The following is a 14,110-nucleotide window of genomic DNA, read 5'->3' on the forward strand; positions in this document are numbered from 1 at the left end:
AATGGAGCTTCCTCTTGGTAGATTATGACACACAATCAAATTGGTAGATTTTATCCATAGTACATTCAAATCCCCAACCCTTGGTATATTTTATCCATTATCCATGGTACATTTGGATCCTCAACCCTTGGTAGAATTTATCCATATTACTTTCAAATCCTCAACCCTTGGTAGAATTTATCTGTGGAACATTTTTATTCTCAAACCATGGTACATTTGGATCCTCAACCCTTGGTATATTTTATCTGTGGTGCATCTTGTATCTCTCCATTATCCAGAACTAAGCAATATGTCACCTTGAACTAAATATTGTTCTCTATATACATTAGCTGGAGGTTAAATACAATGAAAGCCAACGCAGCATGTGAGCATAGAAAAGCAATAATTGTCTCAAATTTTGTCTTTTGCCAAATTAAGTATTTTCCATTCATGTTTCAGGTACTAGAAAAGTGGAGTGCATAAGAGAGGATGGGGCAGGACGTGTTGTTCTGACAGACTCTGCTCCTTATCCCTTTGGTCTCAGTTACCATGGAAACAATGTTTACTGGACTGATTGGTCACAGTAAGTTGTGTAAAGTTTTTTTTTTTATAATTACACATAATTGGATCTGACTTACATGTGTACCCTTGATATGAATATCTCATGTTTAAATATATTAAATATATATTGTTAAAGTCCAAAGATTACTTGGTGCAATGATTTGTTTGAGAAGAGAAAAACCATTGAAAATTGATTGAAATGTGTGTACATGTATCAATGCAGCATGTATACAAACTGATTGTAGGAAGTCCATAATGGACGTCAGACAAGGAGGGACTCCCCAGAGCTCCCTGGAAATTCCTGTTGGAGGAAATGGCCGACTGTATGGCATTGCCAGTGTGTCTTCCTGCCCCAGAAGTAAGTCTCTATTGTCCTTGTTTATTTACACTCGTGTTCTCTTAGTTTCAATGCTCTGCCATTTAAGTGTCTAAAAATCGACACTGTATTTTGAAATATATTTAAGAAATGTAGATGTATCATAAATAGCCATGTTCTTGCTGTCTACAGGAAAATATTCACCCCGTTTTATTTTCTCCTTTTTCACCTTTGTTGTCAGTGAGCGAATTTAAGACTGGGTAAAATTTGTTTTTAGCTCACCTGTGCTGAAAGCTCAGTTGAGCTTTTCTGATCGCCTGTTGTCCAGCATACGTTCGTCCATCTATCCGTCTGTAAACTTTTTACATTTTCGACTTCTTTTCCAGAACTGCTGGGCCAATTTTATCCAAACTTGGCAAAAAACATCCTTTGGTGAAGGGCTTTCAAGTTTGTTCAAATGAAGGGCCATGCCCCCTTTAAAGGAGAGATAATCACAAAAAAATGAAAAAATAGGATGGGGTCACTTAAAAATCTTCTTAAGAACCACGGGACCAGAAGAGCTGTTTACTTGAAAGCTTTCTGACATAGTGAAGACTCAAGTTTGGTAAATCATGACCCCCGGGGGTAGATTGGGGCCATAATAGGGAATTGAATTTTTACATGCGAATATATACATGTATGTAAAATCTTTGAAAATCTTCTCAAGAACCACTGGGCCAGGAAAGTACAAATTTACATGAAAGATTCCTGACATAGTGCAAATTCAAGTTTGTTAAAATCATGACCCCTGGGGGTAGGATGGGGCCTCAATAGGGGATCAAAGTTTTACATACAAATATATAGGGAAAATCTTTAAAAATCTTCTTCAGAACTCAAGAACCATTGGGCCAAAGAAGTTTACATTTACACGAAAGCTTCCTAACATAGTGCAGATTCAAGTTTGTAAAAATCATGGCACCCGGGAGTAGGTTGGAGCCACAATAGAAATCAAAGTTTTACATGCTAATATAGAAGAAAAATCTTTGAATATGGGCTAAGGTGACTTAGGTGAGCGATAGTGGCCCATGGGTCTTTTGATTTCTCTTATCTTTCTTTTAACACAACTGTGTCTGGACAAATTGAGCGAAACTGCCAAGAAGTGCAGAACGGCGAAAATAACACTGGTGAAAATTACCCTGTATACAGTATTTGGTAGAGGTGCGCGGTATTACCGGTATACCAGTATTTTTCTGGTGCCTGTATGTACCGCGGTACACGAGGCAAAATATCGGTATATTCAAGTCTGATAACTCTTAACAAAAATATAAAATTGAAACAAAGTAAAAATATTAAGAAAAAATAATTATTAAAGAGATTTGTGTATGCAGTAACACTTTATTTACATTGTTCCTTCGTTGTGATGTAATGACAGGTAAGTCTGATAACTGTACACAATCGGTAAAATATATGAAGTATAAAACGTGATGATTTGATTATTAATGATATGAAAACAAATCAAAATTAAACAAACAAAAAAATAATAGAAAACATTTCATTAAGTAAACATTTTAATATATAAAAAATGTTTTTATGTTGTTTGGTTTATGCGGATCGAATACCATTTCGGCCTATTAGGCAAACCCCAAGTAAAAAAAATAAGATGGCAGATGCAGACTTACGTGTTCGAAACCACCGTTCTTCGTGCGAGTACAAATTCCTGCCGAATCTGAATGCCAAATTAATGGGTTTGAGTTGCAAGAATGTAAAAATTGTGGTCGAAGAACAAGAACACGTTCGTGCACACATGCTCTCTCTAATGAAGTGGACAGGCGTATCCTACATGTAGAAGTTCCCGTCATTCGCGACTCTAGACTTTGAGATCGTGTCAAATAAATTCCACAGGTTTTCCTCCTATTAATTATTTTGATAGTCGTTCCAGTCAGTAGTCTAGACACAGTCGATTCTAGTCATGATACAGAGACACTGTATGTACTATATGCTTACTTTTATGGTTGGATTAAACTTTTGTTCTGTTAACTGGCTTCAAAATAAATCTAAATAAGATATTTTCCTTATTATTTATATTTGAATAAATTGAATGTAATTTACAATCAATAAACTAATAACTGCTCTTTATATACAATAAATCACAACTAAAATTGAATCATAATATTAAAAGAATAAATCTGCGGTATACCGTGGTATGTACCGCGGTATTTTGCAAATACCACGGTATACTGCGGTACCTTTATTTTCTGCAGTACCCAACTCTAATATTTGGTTCTGGTTGGAAAAAAATTTGACGAGTTGTGCACCATGAACTTATAAAATTTCAAACAATTCAAAGTTTTCACTCATTATCTCAGTCAAATTCAGGATATAAATATGTCACGAGAATGTGCAGGTCCAAGTTCATAATTGGGTAATAAAGGTAATAAAAAGATTTTGAGGAAGTGTGCCCCTTGGACTTAGAAAATCTTAAGCAATTTACAGTTTTTTGTTCATTTTCTCCGTCATGTGTTGATATTTGGGATTCAGATACATCCTGAAAATATGACGGTTAAGTTTGTATTTGGTTCCAGTCGAATAATCTTTGGAGGAGATAAGCCACTTGGACTTTGAAAAATTCCCAACAATTCAAAGTTTCCACTTGTTATCTCAGTCATACATGGACATTTTGAATTGCAATTTGGGTTATAGATATATATCGTGACAATACACAGGTAAAATACTTATGTAGGTCCAGTTGGATATCATTTGACAGAGTTATGACCTTTGGGTAGTGGCATTTGTGTTGCTCTGAAATACAAAATGTTGCCATTGATTATTACAGTAAATAATGCCTGCTCCTTGAACAATGGTGGGTGTGTGTACCTGTGTTTACCCACTCCTAATGGAGGAAGAACATGCTCTTGTCCAGATGATATATCAGAGGAGAAGTGCAACGAGATTTCTGTCATCAGAAAGAAAAAGTAGACTAGAGGTAAGAGTATAGTACAATGTCACATTAAGTTATTTTGACTAAAATAAGAAGTGCAATGAGATTTCTGTCATCAGAAAGAAAAAGTAGACTAGAGGTAAGAGTATAGTACAATGTCACATTAAGTTATTTTGACTAAAATAATGAAATCCTTCTTGGCTTTTACGTGTTAATGGTCATGTCAGCAAATATGACCAACAGACTTTTTCAGTAGACAATATTTTTCTGAGTGATGAGGCAACAAACAAAAGGAATTGCTTTTATATACGATGAAAACATTAATTTAACCAGACATGTTTGTAAAACATATATGCCTCCCCTGGTGCACAATTGAAAAGGGTTATACACATGCATCATTTGATTGATAGTAGTAGCACCAATTCGAAATATTAAGTAGACAATATCTTCCTATGTCAGGAGTGGATTGACCAAGTGACCTAAAAATCAATAGGGGTCCTCTACTCCTTATGCTGTTCCAGTGTACCAAATTTGATGTCTGTCAAGCAAAGGGTTCTCAAGATATTGAGCTGACAGTATATTCCTTTGTCCAGTTTGACCCTTGACCTTTGACCATGTGATCTCAAGATCAATAGGGGTCATCTTCTCCTGAAGATGTACCAGGGTACCAGGTTTGATGTCTATCAAGAAAAGGGTTCTCAAGATAATGAGTTGACAGTATATCCCTATGTCCAGTTGGACCCTTGACCTTTGACCATGTGACCTAAAAATCAAGAGGGATCATCTTCTCCTGAAGATGTACCAGTGTACCAAGTTTGATGTCTGTCAAGCAAAGGGTTCTCAAGAAATTGAGCGCACAGTATATTCCTATGTCAAGATATTGAGCAGACAAGGTCTTCCTATGTCCAGAGTAGATTGACCCTTGACCTTTTGACCTGAAAAACAATAGGGGTTCTCTTCTACTCATAACCAACCCACATATGAAATATTATTACGATCAAGTGATTTGTGTGCAAGATATTGATCGGACGACAAGTGGTCTACCGACTGACAGGAGCAAACCAATATGCCCCTCTTCTTTGAAGGGGGGGGGGGGGATAAAAAAAATTGTCACCTGTTAATAATATGCCACTCATTGGATAAATTTTATCATGTGACATCATAGCAGACTTACAATACGCAATCCATATCAAGCAGTTAAGCGGTGTAACGGTGATGGAGACATTCTGAGGTGTTGACTGGGACCCTTAAAGAAATAGTTGCCTTGATTGAATGCTGTTCGTCAGAGGAAATATCAAGTGATTTTTTGAGAACTTATTGGAACAAACACAAATACGAGATTCAGATAATTGCTGTTGTTTGTGTTTTTATATATTTTCAGTGTTTTAAGTAATATATTTCATATCCTGGAAGTTTTGCAAAATAATCAAAGGATTTGCCAGTCAGATATTTTTTAAAAATTTCACATACTCAGTCTTGTTTCTTTTATTTCCTGTTAATTTGGAAATGCATAAAAATTTAATACACATTAGTTTACTGTTGCATTACTATCAAAAAGCAAAATCTAATGTGCATCCATGTGAACAGGGCAATATTTTGCAGGGATATCGTTTGCGTACATGACAAAGAAACTAATTTTTCCAGTATTCAAGCCACATTAATAGAAGAGTGGTTTGTTAATATATTGCATGTAACACAAATATATCATACTTCCATTTTTAGCCTTAGAACTGAGAGTAATTAAAAAATGCCATCAACTCATAACAGTAGTTTCCCTACTTTCTTCAATTTACAAGAGTTATTCCTCTTTCCTCTTGGTTCATTTAATGAAAATGCCTCATTATACTCTGTAATAGATATTTATGTATCATGGATCTTTTTTTTTTTTTCAGAATGAGACAAAATTTGAACAAATAATTAAGACCTGCAAAGTACTCAGAAAACAAGGGAACATGTGACATCACCTACAGTTCATTATGTGCCAAAGATGTTTCATGTCTGAAATGCAGTATTTTATATTTGTCATCATTTATATATTGTGTAAATACTCAATGGTATTCAGGTCATGTGGGCTGCCTGTTGTGTTGATGTGAGATTGTAAATGTTTTAAAGTAGAAAGGCCACACAAGTTAAATTATGTGTTTATCTCCATAAGAAAGGTCACATGAATTTTTGTCTCCATTAAAAAGGCCACATCAATTAAATTTTGTGTTTATCTCCTTTAGAAAGGCCACATAAACTAAATCCTGTCTTTAACCCTACTAGAAAGGCCACTTCAATTTAATTCTCTATTTATTTCCTTTTGAAAGGCCACATAGATTAAATTATATGTTTATCTCCATTAGAAAGGCCACATAGAATAAATTCCATGTTCATCTCCATTCGAAATTCTGAGTTGTATGGAAGGCCAAAGGAATTAGATAATGTGTTTATCTTCATTAAAAAGGCCACAGAATGGATTTTTTGTTTATTACTATTAGAAAAGGCCAAACAAACTATATTCTACAAATGTTTATCACTAGATTATATTTTGATTACATGTCTGAACACATGATGTATGATAGCATATTTTTTTTTACAGCAATTCAATTTTAGTCATAAAATTTTTGATCAGCAACTAGACAAACCTTGATTACTTGATGATGTTTTCATTTATATTGGGTGCTTGTCGCCACCGAATACCCATCATTTAAAGTGAAATTAATTTACTTTTTGAATACTATTAAATTAATTAGTTTCTGATGAGAGTGGCCAATTAGCAAGAGAATAACACTCGAGGTGTCTATAGAAAGTGTTTAGCTTTCCACAGTCTCTTTTTTTTAACTAACCGTATGAAATTTGATTTTGTTGGCCTAATGATATTATTTGGGTAATTGTATGTTGTATCTTAGAAAGCTGTGGATGATATTTGCCTAAATTAGTTAACAAATTTTGATTGTGTTGTGTAATATTCTGAAGAACAAACATTTTGATGTGTTTTTGTAATGTATGAAGACACTCATTTTCATATGAAACTTTTTCAAGTTTATGACCAGTATATGAGAATGTATTTAACTGACAATATTTATAGCAGGATATTATCTAATCTTTTCATTATTAATTCATTGGTAATATGATTTCTCATTTCCATTTTTATCTGCAAAATCAATGAAAAGTTAATCAGAGATCAATGCTTGTCAATTTCACCAGATCAGGTGACCAGATAAATTAATAACAGGTTATTGTTCTTGCTGTGCATTGTTATAATGTACTTTGACAGTTCTATGAGGTTATCAGTGAAGTTTGATCCAGCCATTATCCATCACTATGGCTGTTGATCACTGTTGCGCAAAATGAAATGAATAAAATTATTAAAAACGAATGTTTGTTGCAATTGATTTGTTTGTAAAACTTGAGATGATGTGATTACAAAAAACATGAAATTGTGGTGCTGAGAGATCTTTCACACCATTAACTGAGATGGGCAGATTTACATGATATTGTACTGTCTACCCCAGAAAAATTCTGGATTTACCTAGTGCTATATATGCAGAAAGGGAAGCAAGCATGACATATTAATTGGGGTCTCAACACTGATGCCAGGCTAAAGTTCATATGATAAATTTTACAAATTAAAGGGATGGGGGGATATTTGTTTTCTGTATGTGTTTGTGCTTTTGACAATTTTACATGGAATACCTTTTAAACTATGCAAAATAAGAGGCTGTATGCTGGTAGGTCAAGGTCAAAGCTACATGTCCCATAAAGATCAAGGTAAAATTTACCACACTTGAAGTAGGTCATGCTCGAGGGGGGAGTTTGGGTTTAATAAAAAATTTGTTTGCACATACAAGAAAGAGGTAAGAGATAACATGATGATTATTCAGAAAAAGCTTTTCATAACATGTAACTATACAATTTTCTAAATAAGTATTAACAAGAGGAGAAATTTATTAAAATTTACCCAAAATAGTAATCTCAGTTGAGATCAGATCGGCTGAATATATTTGGACTGATGTATGGCAGGCCCTTTTACTATTCATTCGAAAAATTAGATATCTATTTGAATTAAAGAGATATCTCTTATTTTAAAGAGATATCTTTAAAATGAGAGATATCCCTTACTTTTAAGAGATATCTCTTTCACTTAAAGATATCTCTCACTTCAAGAGATATCTCTGAGAGATATCTCCTTCATTTAAAGAGATATCTCTAAGAATTCCTAGAGAGATATCTCTCAAAGTATAAGAGATATCTCTTTAATCGTTGAAAAGGAGATCTCTCTCAAAGAGAAAGAGACATCTCTTTTCAATATTTTTTTTTAGTCCCGTGGAGATTCGGGTTAGAATAGGTCATACAATAGTATGGCAAGCCCTTTTCTATTTATCCATAAATTAAGATATCTCTTTAAATAAGAGAGATATCTCTATTGGTTAAAGAGATGTATCTGTAAGTTAGAGAGATATCTTTTTATGCTAGAGATATATCTCTTTAACCAAAAGAGATATCTCTTTAAACAAGAGATATCTCTTTAAACAAATGAGATATCTTTACATTTGGGAGACATCTCTTTCTCTGAGAGATATCTCTCAAAGCTAGAGAGATATCTCTCAGAGAGAAAGAGATATCTCTCTAGCATAGAGATATCTCTATTGATGTAAAAAGAGATATCTCTTTAATAAAGTTAGAAATATCTCTTTAAATTTTCAAAGAGATATCTCTTTAACCTAAAGAGATATCTCTTTAACTTAAAGAGATATCTCTTTAGATTTCCCCCCCGGTGATCATAATGACTTCTCCCTGTTGCATTTTGTCATTGAAATGATGTAACCCTATTTTTTAACCAAGCAAAATTGTGTACAAATGGCGGAAGAGGTGGTTGGGGTAACATTGTCAAGTTGCCGAGAGGAGAAATCAAGTCTAGCTCGCATATTTCATCAATTCATTATACCCCCCGCAACAAGTTGTGGGGGGGGGGGTATACTGGAATCGGGTTGTCCGTCTGTCTGTCCGTCCGTCCGTCCGTCTGAAGACGCAATGGTTTCCGGGCTCTAAAGCATTATCCTTTCCACCTACCGTCACCATATCATACATATGGACTACCCATGGGATGAAGATATTCCCTATCGATTTTGGGGTCCAAAGGTCAAGCGCACTGGACATTGAAGTAGCAATATGGTTTCTGGGCTCTAAAGCGTTATCCTTTCCACCTACAGTCACCATATCATACATATGGACTACCCATGGGATGAAGATATTCCCTATCGATTTTGGGGTCAAAAGGTCAAAGGTCAAGCGCACTGGACATTGAAGTAGCAATATGGTTTCCGGGCTCTAAAGCGTTATCCTTTCCACCTACAGTCACCATATCATACATATGGACTACCCATGGGATGAAGATGTTCCCTATCGATTTTGGGGTCAAAAGGTGAAAGGTCACGCACACTGGACATCGAAGTAGCAATATGGTTTCCATTTAAATTCTTTAATGGCTTTTTTCATCGCATGGAGATGCTGTGTTCCTAGATACCTTTTGGATCATAATACTGAAGTTTTACCTATTACCAACACCCTTTGGGAGATTGGGGTAAGCGGGGGGTATTCTTAGTGAGCATTGCTCACAGTACCTCTTGTTGTCTTTGTTTTCTGTTACCTGTACATGTATTCATTTCACATGCGGTAAAAGCAAAATCTTCCCACGGGATTGCAGCCATCAGGGTGTTGCTAAAACGCGGAACGGAATTTAAGAATTAGAATGATTAATGTAGATAAGATAACGGTAAAAATCGGGGGGGGGGGTGGTGATTCATTTTGATTAAAATCAACAATTTGGGAATTGTTTACAAGCTATAAAACAACTTTATCGCAAAATTTTGCATCATAAATTGATTAAGCAGTACACTATATAGTTAAACGTTAGTATCAGAATTTACATTATACAAGAATTTGAAATTTCGGCATTGACACACGTGGTTTACTTTTTCAGTATGTTATCTTATTTATTTTTTCTTCATTTGTGAAACAGCATACTGTCAAAATCTGGGGGGGGGGGGGGGGGAGATGAAAAAACCGGGGGAAAAGATGGTGCCAACAGGCGCTTGCTTGATATTTTTATTAAAACTTGCTATGCAAATTATTAAGCAAGCGCCTGTTGGTACATTCATCCACAAAATACACCGTGTAAAAATACATAATAATGCATTAGTATGAGGTATCAATATGAAATGGTGGATTCTGAGAATGACTTCCCGTTCTCTCTGTAATTTCTGCATCCCTTGTTCATAATAAGCCTTTTGATTTTGCAAAATGTTGACCTCCTCATAACATTATTGCATGATATATTTTCCGTTTCCCGTTCCGTCTTCCGTTCCGCGTATTAGCAACACCCCAGCCATCATGGTAAGATTTGCTTTGGCGGACTTCAATTTTAGGGAGAATTCCTTAAGTATTCAAACTAATAAAAATATTGGAAAGAGATATCTCTTTCTCTTTGAGAGATATCTCTTTTTCAACGATTAAAGAGATATCTCTTATACTTTGAGAGATATCTCTCTAGGAATTCTTAGAGAGACATTTCTTTAAGTGAAAGAGATATCTCTCTAAGTGAAAGATATCTCTTAAAGTATAAGAGATATCTCTCTAAGTGAAAGAGATATCTCTAAAAGTGAAAGAGATATATCTTTAAGTGTAAGAGATATCTTTAAAAGTAAAAGAGATATATTTCTAAGTGAAAGAGATATCTCTGCAAGCGAAAGATATTTCTTTTTTAGAGAAATATCTCTTAAGATTAAGAGATATCTCATTTTAAAGAGATATCTCTTTAATTTAAAGAGATATCTTATTTTTCGAATAAATAGTAAAAGGGCTTGCCACATATGGAGCGCCAAATTAACATAAACTCAAATAATTGAAGATATCTTCAATTATTTGAAGATACCATCAATTCAATTATTGCTCTCTTTAATTGAATTAATGTGCACATTAAATCAATTATTGCTCTCATCAAATGAATTAATGCGCGCTTCAATTCAATTATTGCTCTCATCAATTAAATTAATGTGTACATCAATTGAATTAATGAGAGCAATAATTGATTTAATGGACGCATTAATTCAATTATTGCTCTCTTCAATTCAATTGATGAGAGCATCAATTTCGTAGAAATATTGCTCGCAATAATTGATTTAGAGCTCGGTATAAATAATTTGATGATCTCTTTAATTCAATTGAAGATATCTTTAATTATTTACAATGCTTTTGTATAAGGAATTAATGCGTGCATCAATTCGTTTAAAGAGAGCAACAATTCAATTAAAGATATCATTAATTCAATTGTGGATATGTTGAATTGAAGATATCTTTAATTATATAGCTGCTCTCTCTAAAAGAATTATTGCTCTCTTCAAATGAATTAAAGATATCATTAATTCAATTGAAGAGAGCAATAATTGAATTAATGCGCGCATTATATCAATTTATTGCTTTCTTCAACTGAATTGTAGCGCGCATCAATTCAATTGTTGATATCATTAATTCATTTGGAGAGATCATTAATTCAATTAATTAAGCGCGCATCAATTCAGCAGAAGAATTAATGCTATCATCAATTCATTTAATGCGCGCAATAATTCAGAATTGAAGATATCAGGGCCGTAAATTACATGGAGGCGGAGGAGGCAGCTGCCTCCTCCAACTTTTGAGCCAAAAAAAATTAAAATTTAAAGTTCATTAGAATTTATGTTGTTTCCAATAACTAAGAACATGATACCTCCCTTAAAAAGCATTCCAAATCTTTCTTTTAGAATGAGTTAGTCAAGTAACATCTTAGAAGGCCCTAGAATCAAGGATTTTGCACGAAACGTGCTCAGTGTGCACAAAATGTGCTCAGCGTCTGGGGGCCTGAGCGGCCCCCAGACCCCCGCCTAATTTCCTGCCTCCTCCAAATTGAAGGTTAATTTACGGCCCTGGATATCATTAATTATTTGAAGAGATCTTTAATTAAATTGTTGCACGCATCAAATGAATTGATGATATCTTCAATTTCAGAAGATATCTTCAATTATTTGAGTTTATGTTAATTTGGCACTCCATAGCCACAGTCCTCAGTATCCCCTTGTTTGTCGTAAGAGGCGACTAAATGGGGTGGTCCTTCAGATGAGACCGCAAAAACCGAGGTCCCGTGTCACACCAGGTGTAGCACGATAAAGATCCCTCTCTGTTCAATGGCTGTAAGCGCCGAGCATAGGCCTAAATTTTGAAGCCCTTCACCGGCAGTGGTGACGTCTCCATATGAGTGAAATATCCTCGAGAGGGACGTTTAACAATATTCAATCAATCAATCAAAATTTTTTTGTATTACTTTGAATACTTGAGGAATTCTCCCTAAACCGGAAGCCCGCCAAAGCAAAGCTGCAATCCCGGGCAAAGATTTTGCGTTTACCGCATGTGAAATGTATACAGGTAACAAAAACTAAAGACAATAAATTGATAAAATATGTGAGCTAGACTGGATTTACATTGACAGTTATACCAAATTATGTTTCTTACATAAAATATGTAGATCTACAATAGATTCTATGTCAGCTTGCTCCGTGTGCAAGCTTAGCCGCTCCGTTCAAATGAAGACTTCCATGGCACAATATTTTACCTCCTGAAATTGAAGAGTTCCTATATTCTGTTTTATTACTGCTTTATCTAGTTAGTCATACATAGTTATGGCACGCCAAATTCACAAAAATGAGCTAAACATAGTTTCACAGTTGATAAACTAGGTTTATCGACTGTAAACTATAGTTTACGGACCGTAAACTATAGTTATGTAAACCTTAGTTAACAGATAATCTATGTTTCACAAGCGTAAACTATAATTAACAATGAAAACAATCATTAGCGATTGCAAAACATAGTTTATCTGATAAATACGGTTCCACGATTGTAAACTACGGTTTACAAGTCTAAACTATTATTAACGAATGTAAATGATTGTTTACGGTTTGTAAGATATAGTTTATAGTCATTTAATGCGCCGAATTCACAAAAAAGTGATAAACACAGTTTTGTAAGATATAGTTTATAGTCATTTAATGCGCCGAATTCACAAAAAAGTGATAAACACAGTTTTGTTTAATATAGTTTATGAGTAAAAATAGCAGTTAGCTATAGTTTACGATCAAAAACTATAATTAACGCATGTTAAACATAGTTTATCTGATAAATATAGTATCACAATTTGTGAAACTAGGATTAACAATTGTGAACTATAGTTAACGAATGTAAATTATAGTTTACAAATGTGAATCTGTATTTATCAGCAAAATCTATTGTTAACGTTTATTTAAAGACTTGGATTAGCTATGGCACGCCAAATTCACAAAAATGAGCTAAACATAGTTTCACAGTTGATAAACTAGGTTTATCGACTGTAAACTATAATTTACGAACTGTAAACTATAGTTAACGATTCGTTAACTATAGTTTTCATCCGTAAAACTATATTTAACGGTTGTAAACTATAGTTTACAAATGCTAATCCAAGTTTATCTGTCTTTAAATAAACGTTAACAATAGATTTTGCTGATAAATACAGATTCACATTTGTAAACTATAATGTACATTCGTTAACTATAGTTCACAATTGTTAATCCTAGTTTCACAAATTGTGATACTATATTTATCAGACTTGTAAACCGTAGTTTACAATCGTGAAACCGTATTTATCAGATAAACTATGTTTTGCAATCGCTAATGATTGTTTTCATTTGTTAATTATAGTTTACGCTTGTGAAACATAGATTATCTGTTAACTATGGTTTACACAATTAACACTTATTTCAGTCCCAGCATACACTGTTTCCGGTTACAGATACTTCATCATTGAATCATTTTCAAATAAAAGATTGAAATAAATCTAGATTTCTTACATGACTCCGGAAAATGAATGTCAATACACTTATCAACACTTCACCGCGAGTTACGTTCCTTTACGGGGTCAGCCAAAGGTCAATCCAGTTTTTACTATATATTGAAGGGACATGGAAACGATTTGAGGTGAAATTTTTCAAATTTTATTTTTTAATTTTTAATGTTTAGAATGCTTAACTAAAATATTACTATTGATCAGCAAAGATTTGAATGTCAGTAGTTAAGGTACATGGGAGATACAGAGCTCACAATTCTCTGTTATGTAAACAATGCTCGTGCCATGTTTTTGTTTACCTAGGTTAGATAAACTAGTAAAAGTTTCGTTTAAAGCAGATTTTTTCAATTTATAAGTGAATTCTTAACACAATTAAATAGTTTCTAGTGTTTGGCACATCTTATTTTGTTTTAAATGCGCTATTTTCTATAACAGTCTAATG

General features: G+C 34.0%; 1 protein-coding gene across 2 annotated transcripts in view; it reads left to right on the plus strand.

Annotated features, from left to right (window-relative positions):
• Positions 1-7,134, plus strand: part of LOC125650723 (nidogen-1-like) — a 43,750-nt gene extending 36,616 nt beyond the window's left edge. For both annotated transcript variants that reach the window (XM_048879239.2, XM_056166405.1), the window contains exons 22-25: positions 439-562; positions 786-898; positions 3,669-3,818; positions 5,666-7,134. In XM_048879239.2, the coding sequence (XP_048735196.2) occupies positions 439-562; positions 786-898; positions 3,669-3,811 (380 nt within the window). In that variant the 3' untranslated portion in view covers positions 3,812-3,818; positions 5,666-7,134. The remainder of the gene's footprint in view (positions 1-438; positions 563-785; positions 899-3,668; positions 3,819-5,665) is intronic.
• The last annotated feature ends 6,976 nt before the right edge of the window (positions 7,135-14,110 follow it).

Source organism: Ostrea edulis, chromosome 5, assembly GCF_947568905.1.
Source record: "Ostrea edulis chromosome 5, xbOstEdul1.1, whole genome shotgun sequence".
NCBI classification, from domain to species: domain Eukaryota; kingdom Metazoa; phylum Mollusca; class Bivalvia; order Ostreida; family Ostreidae; genus Ostrea; species Ostrea edulis.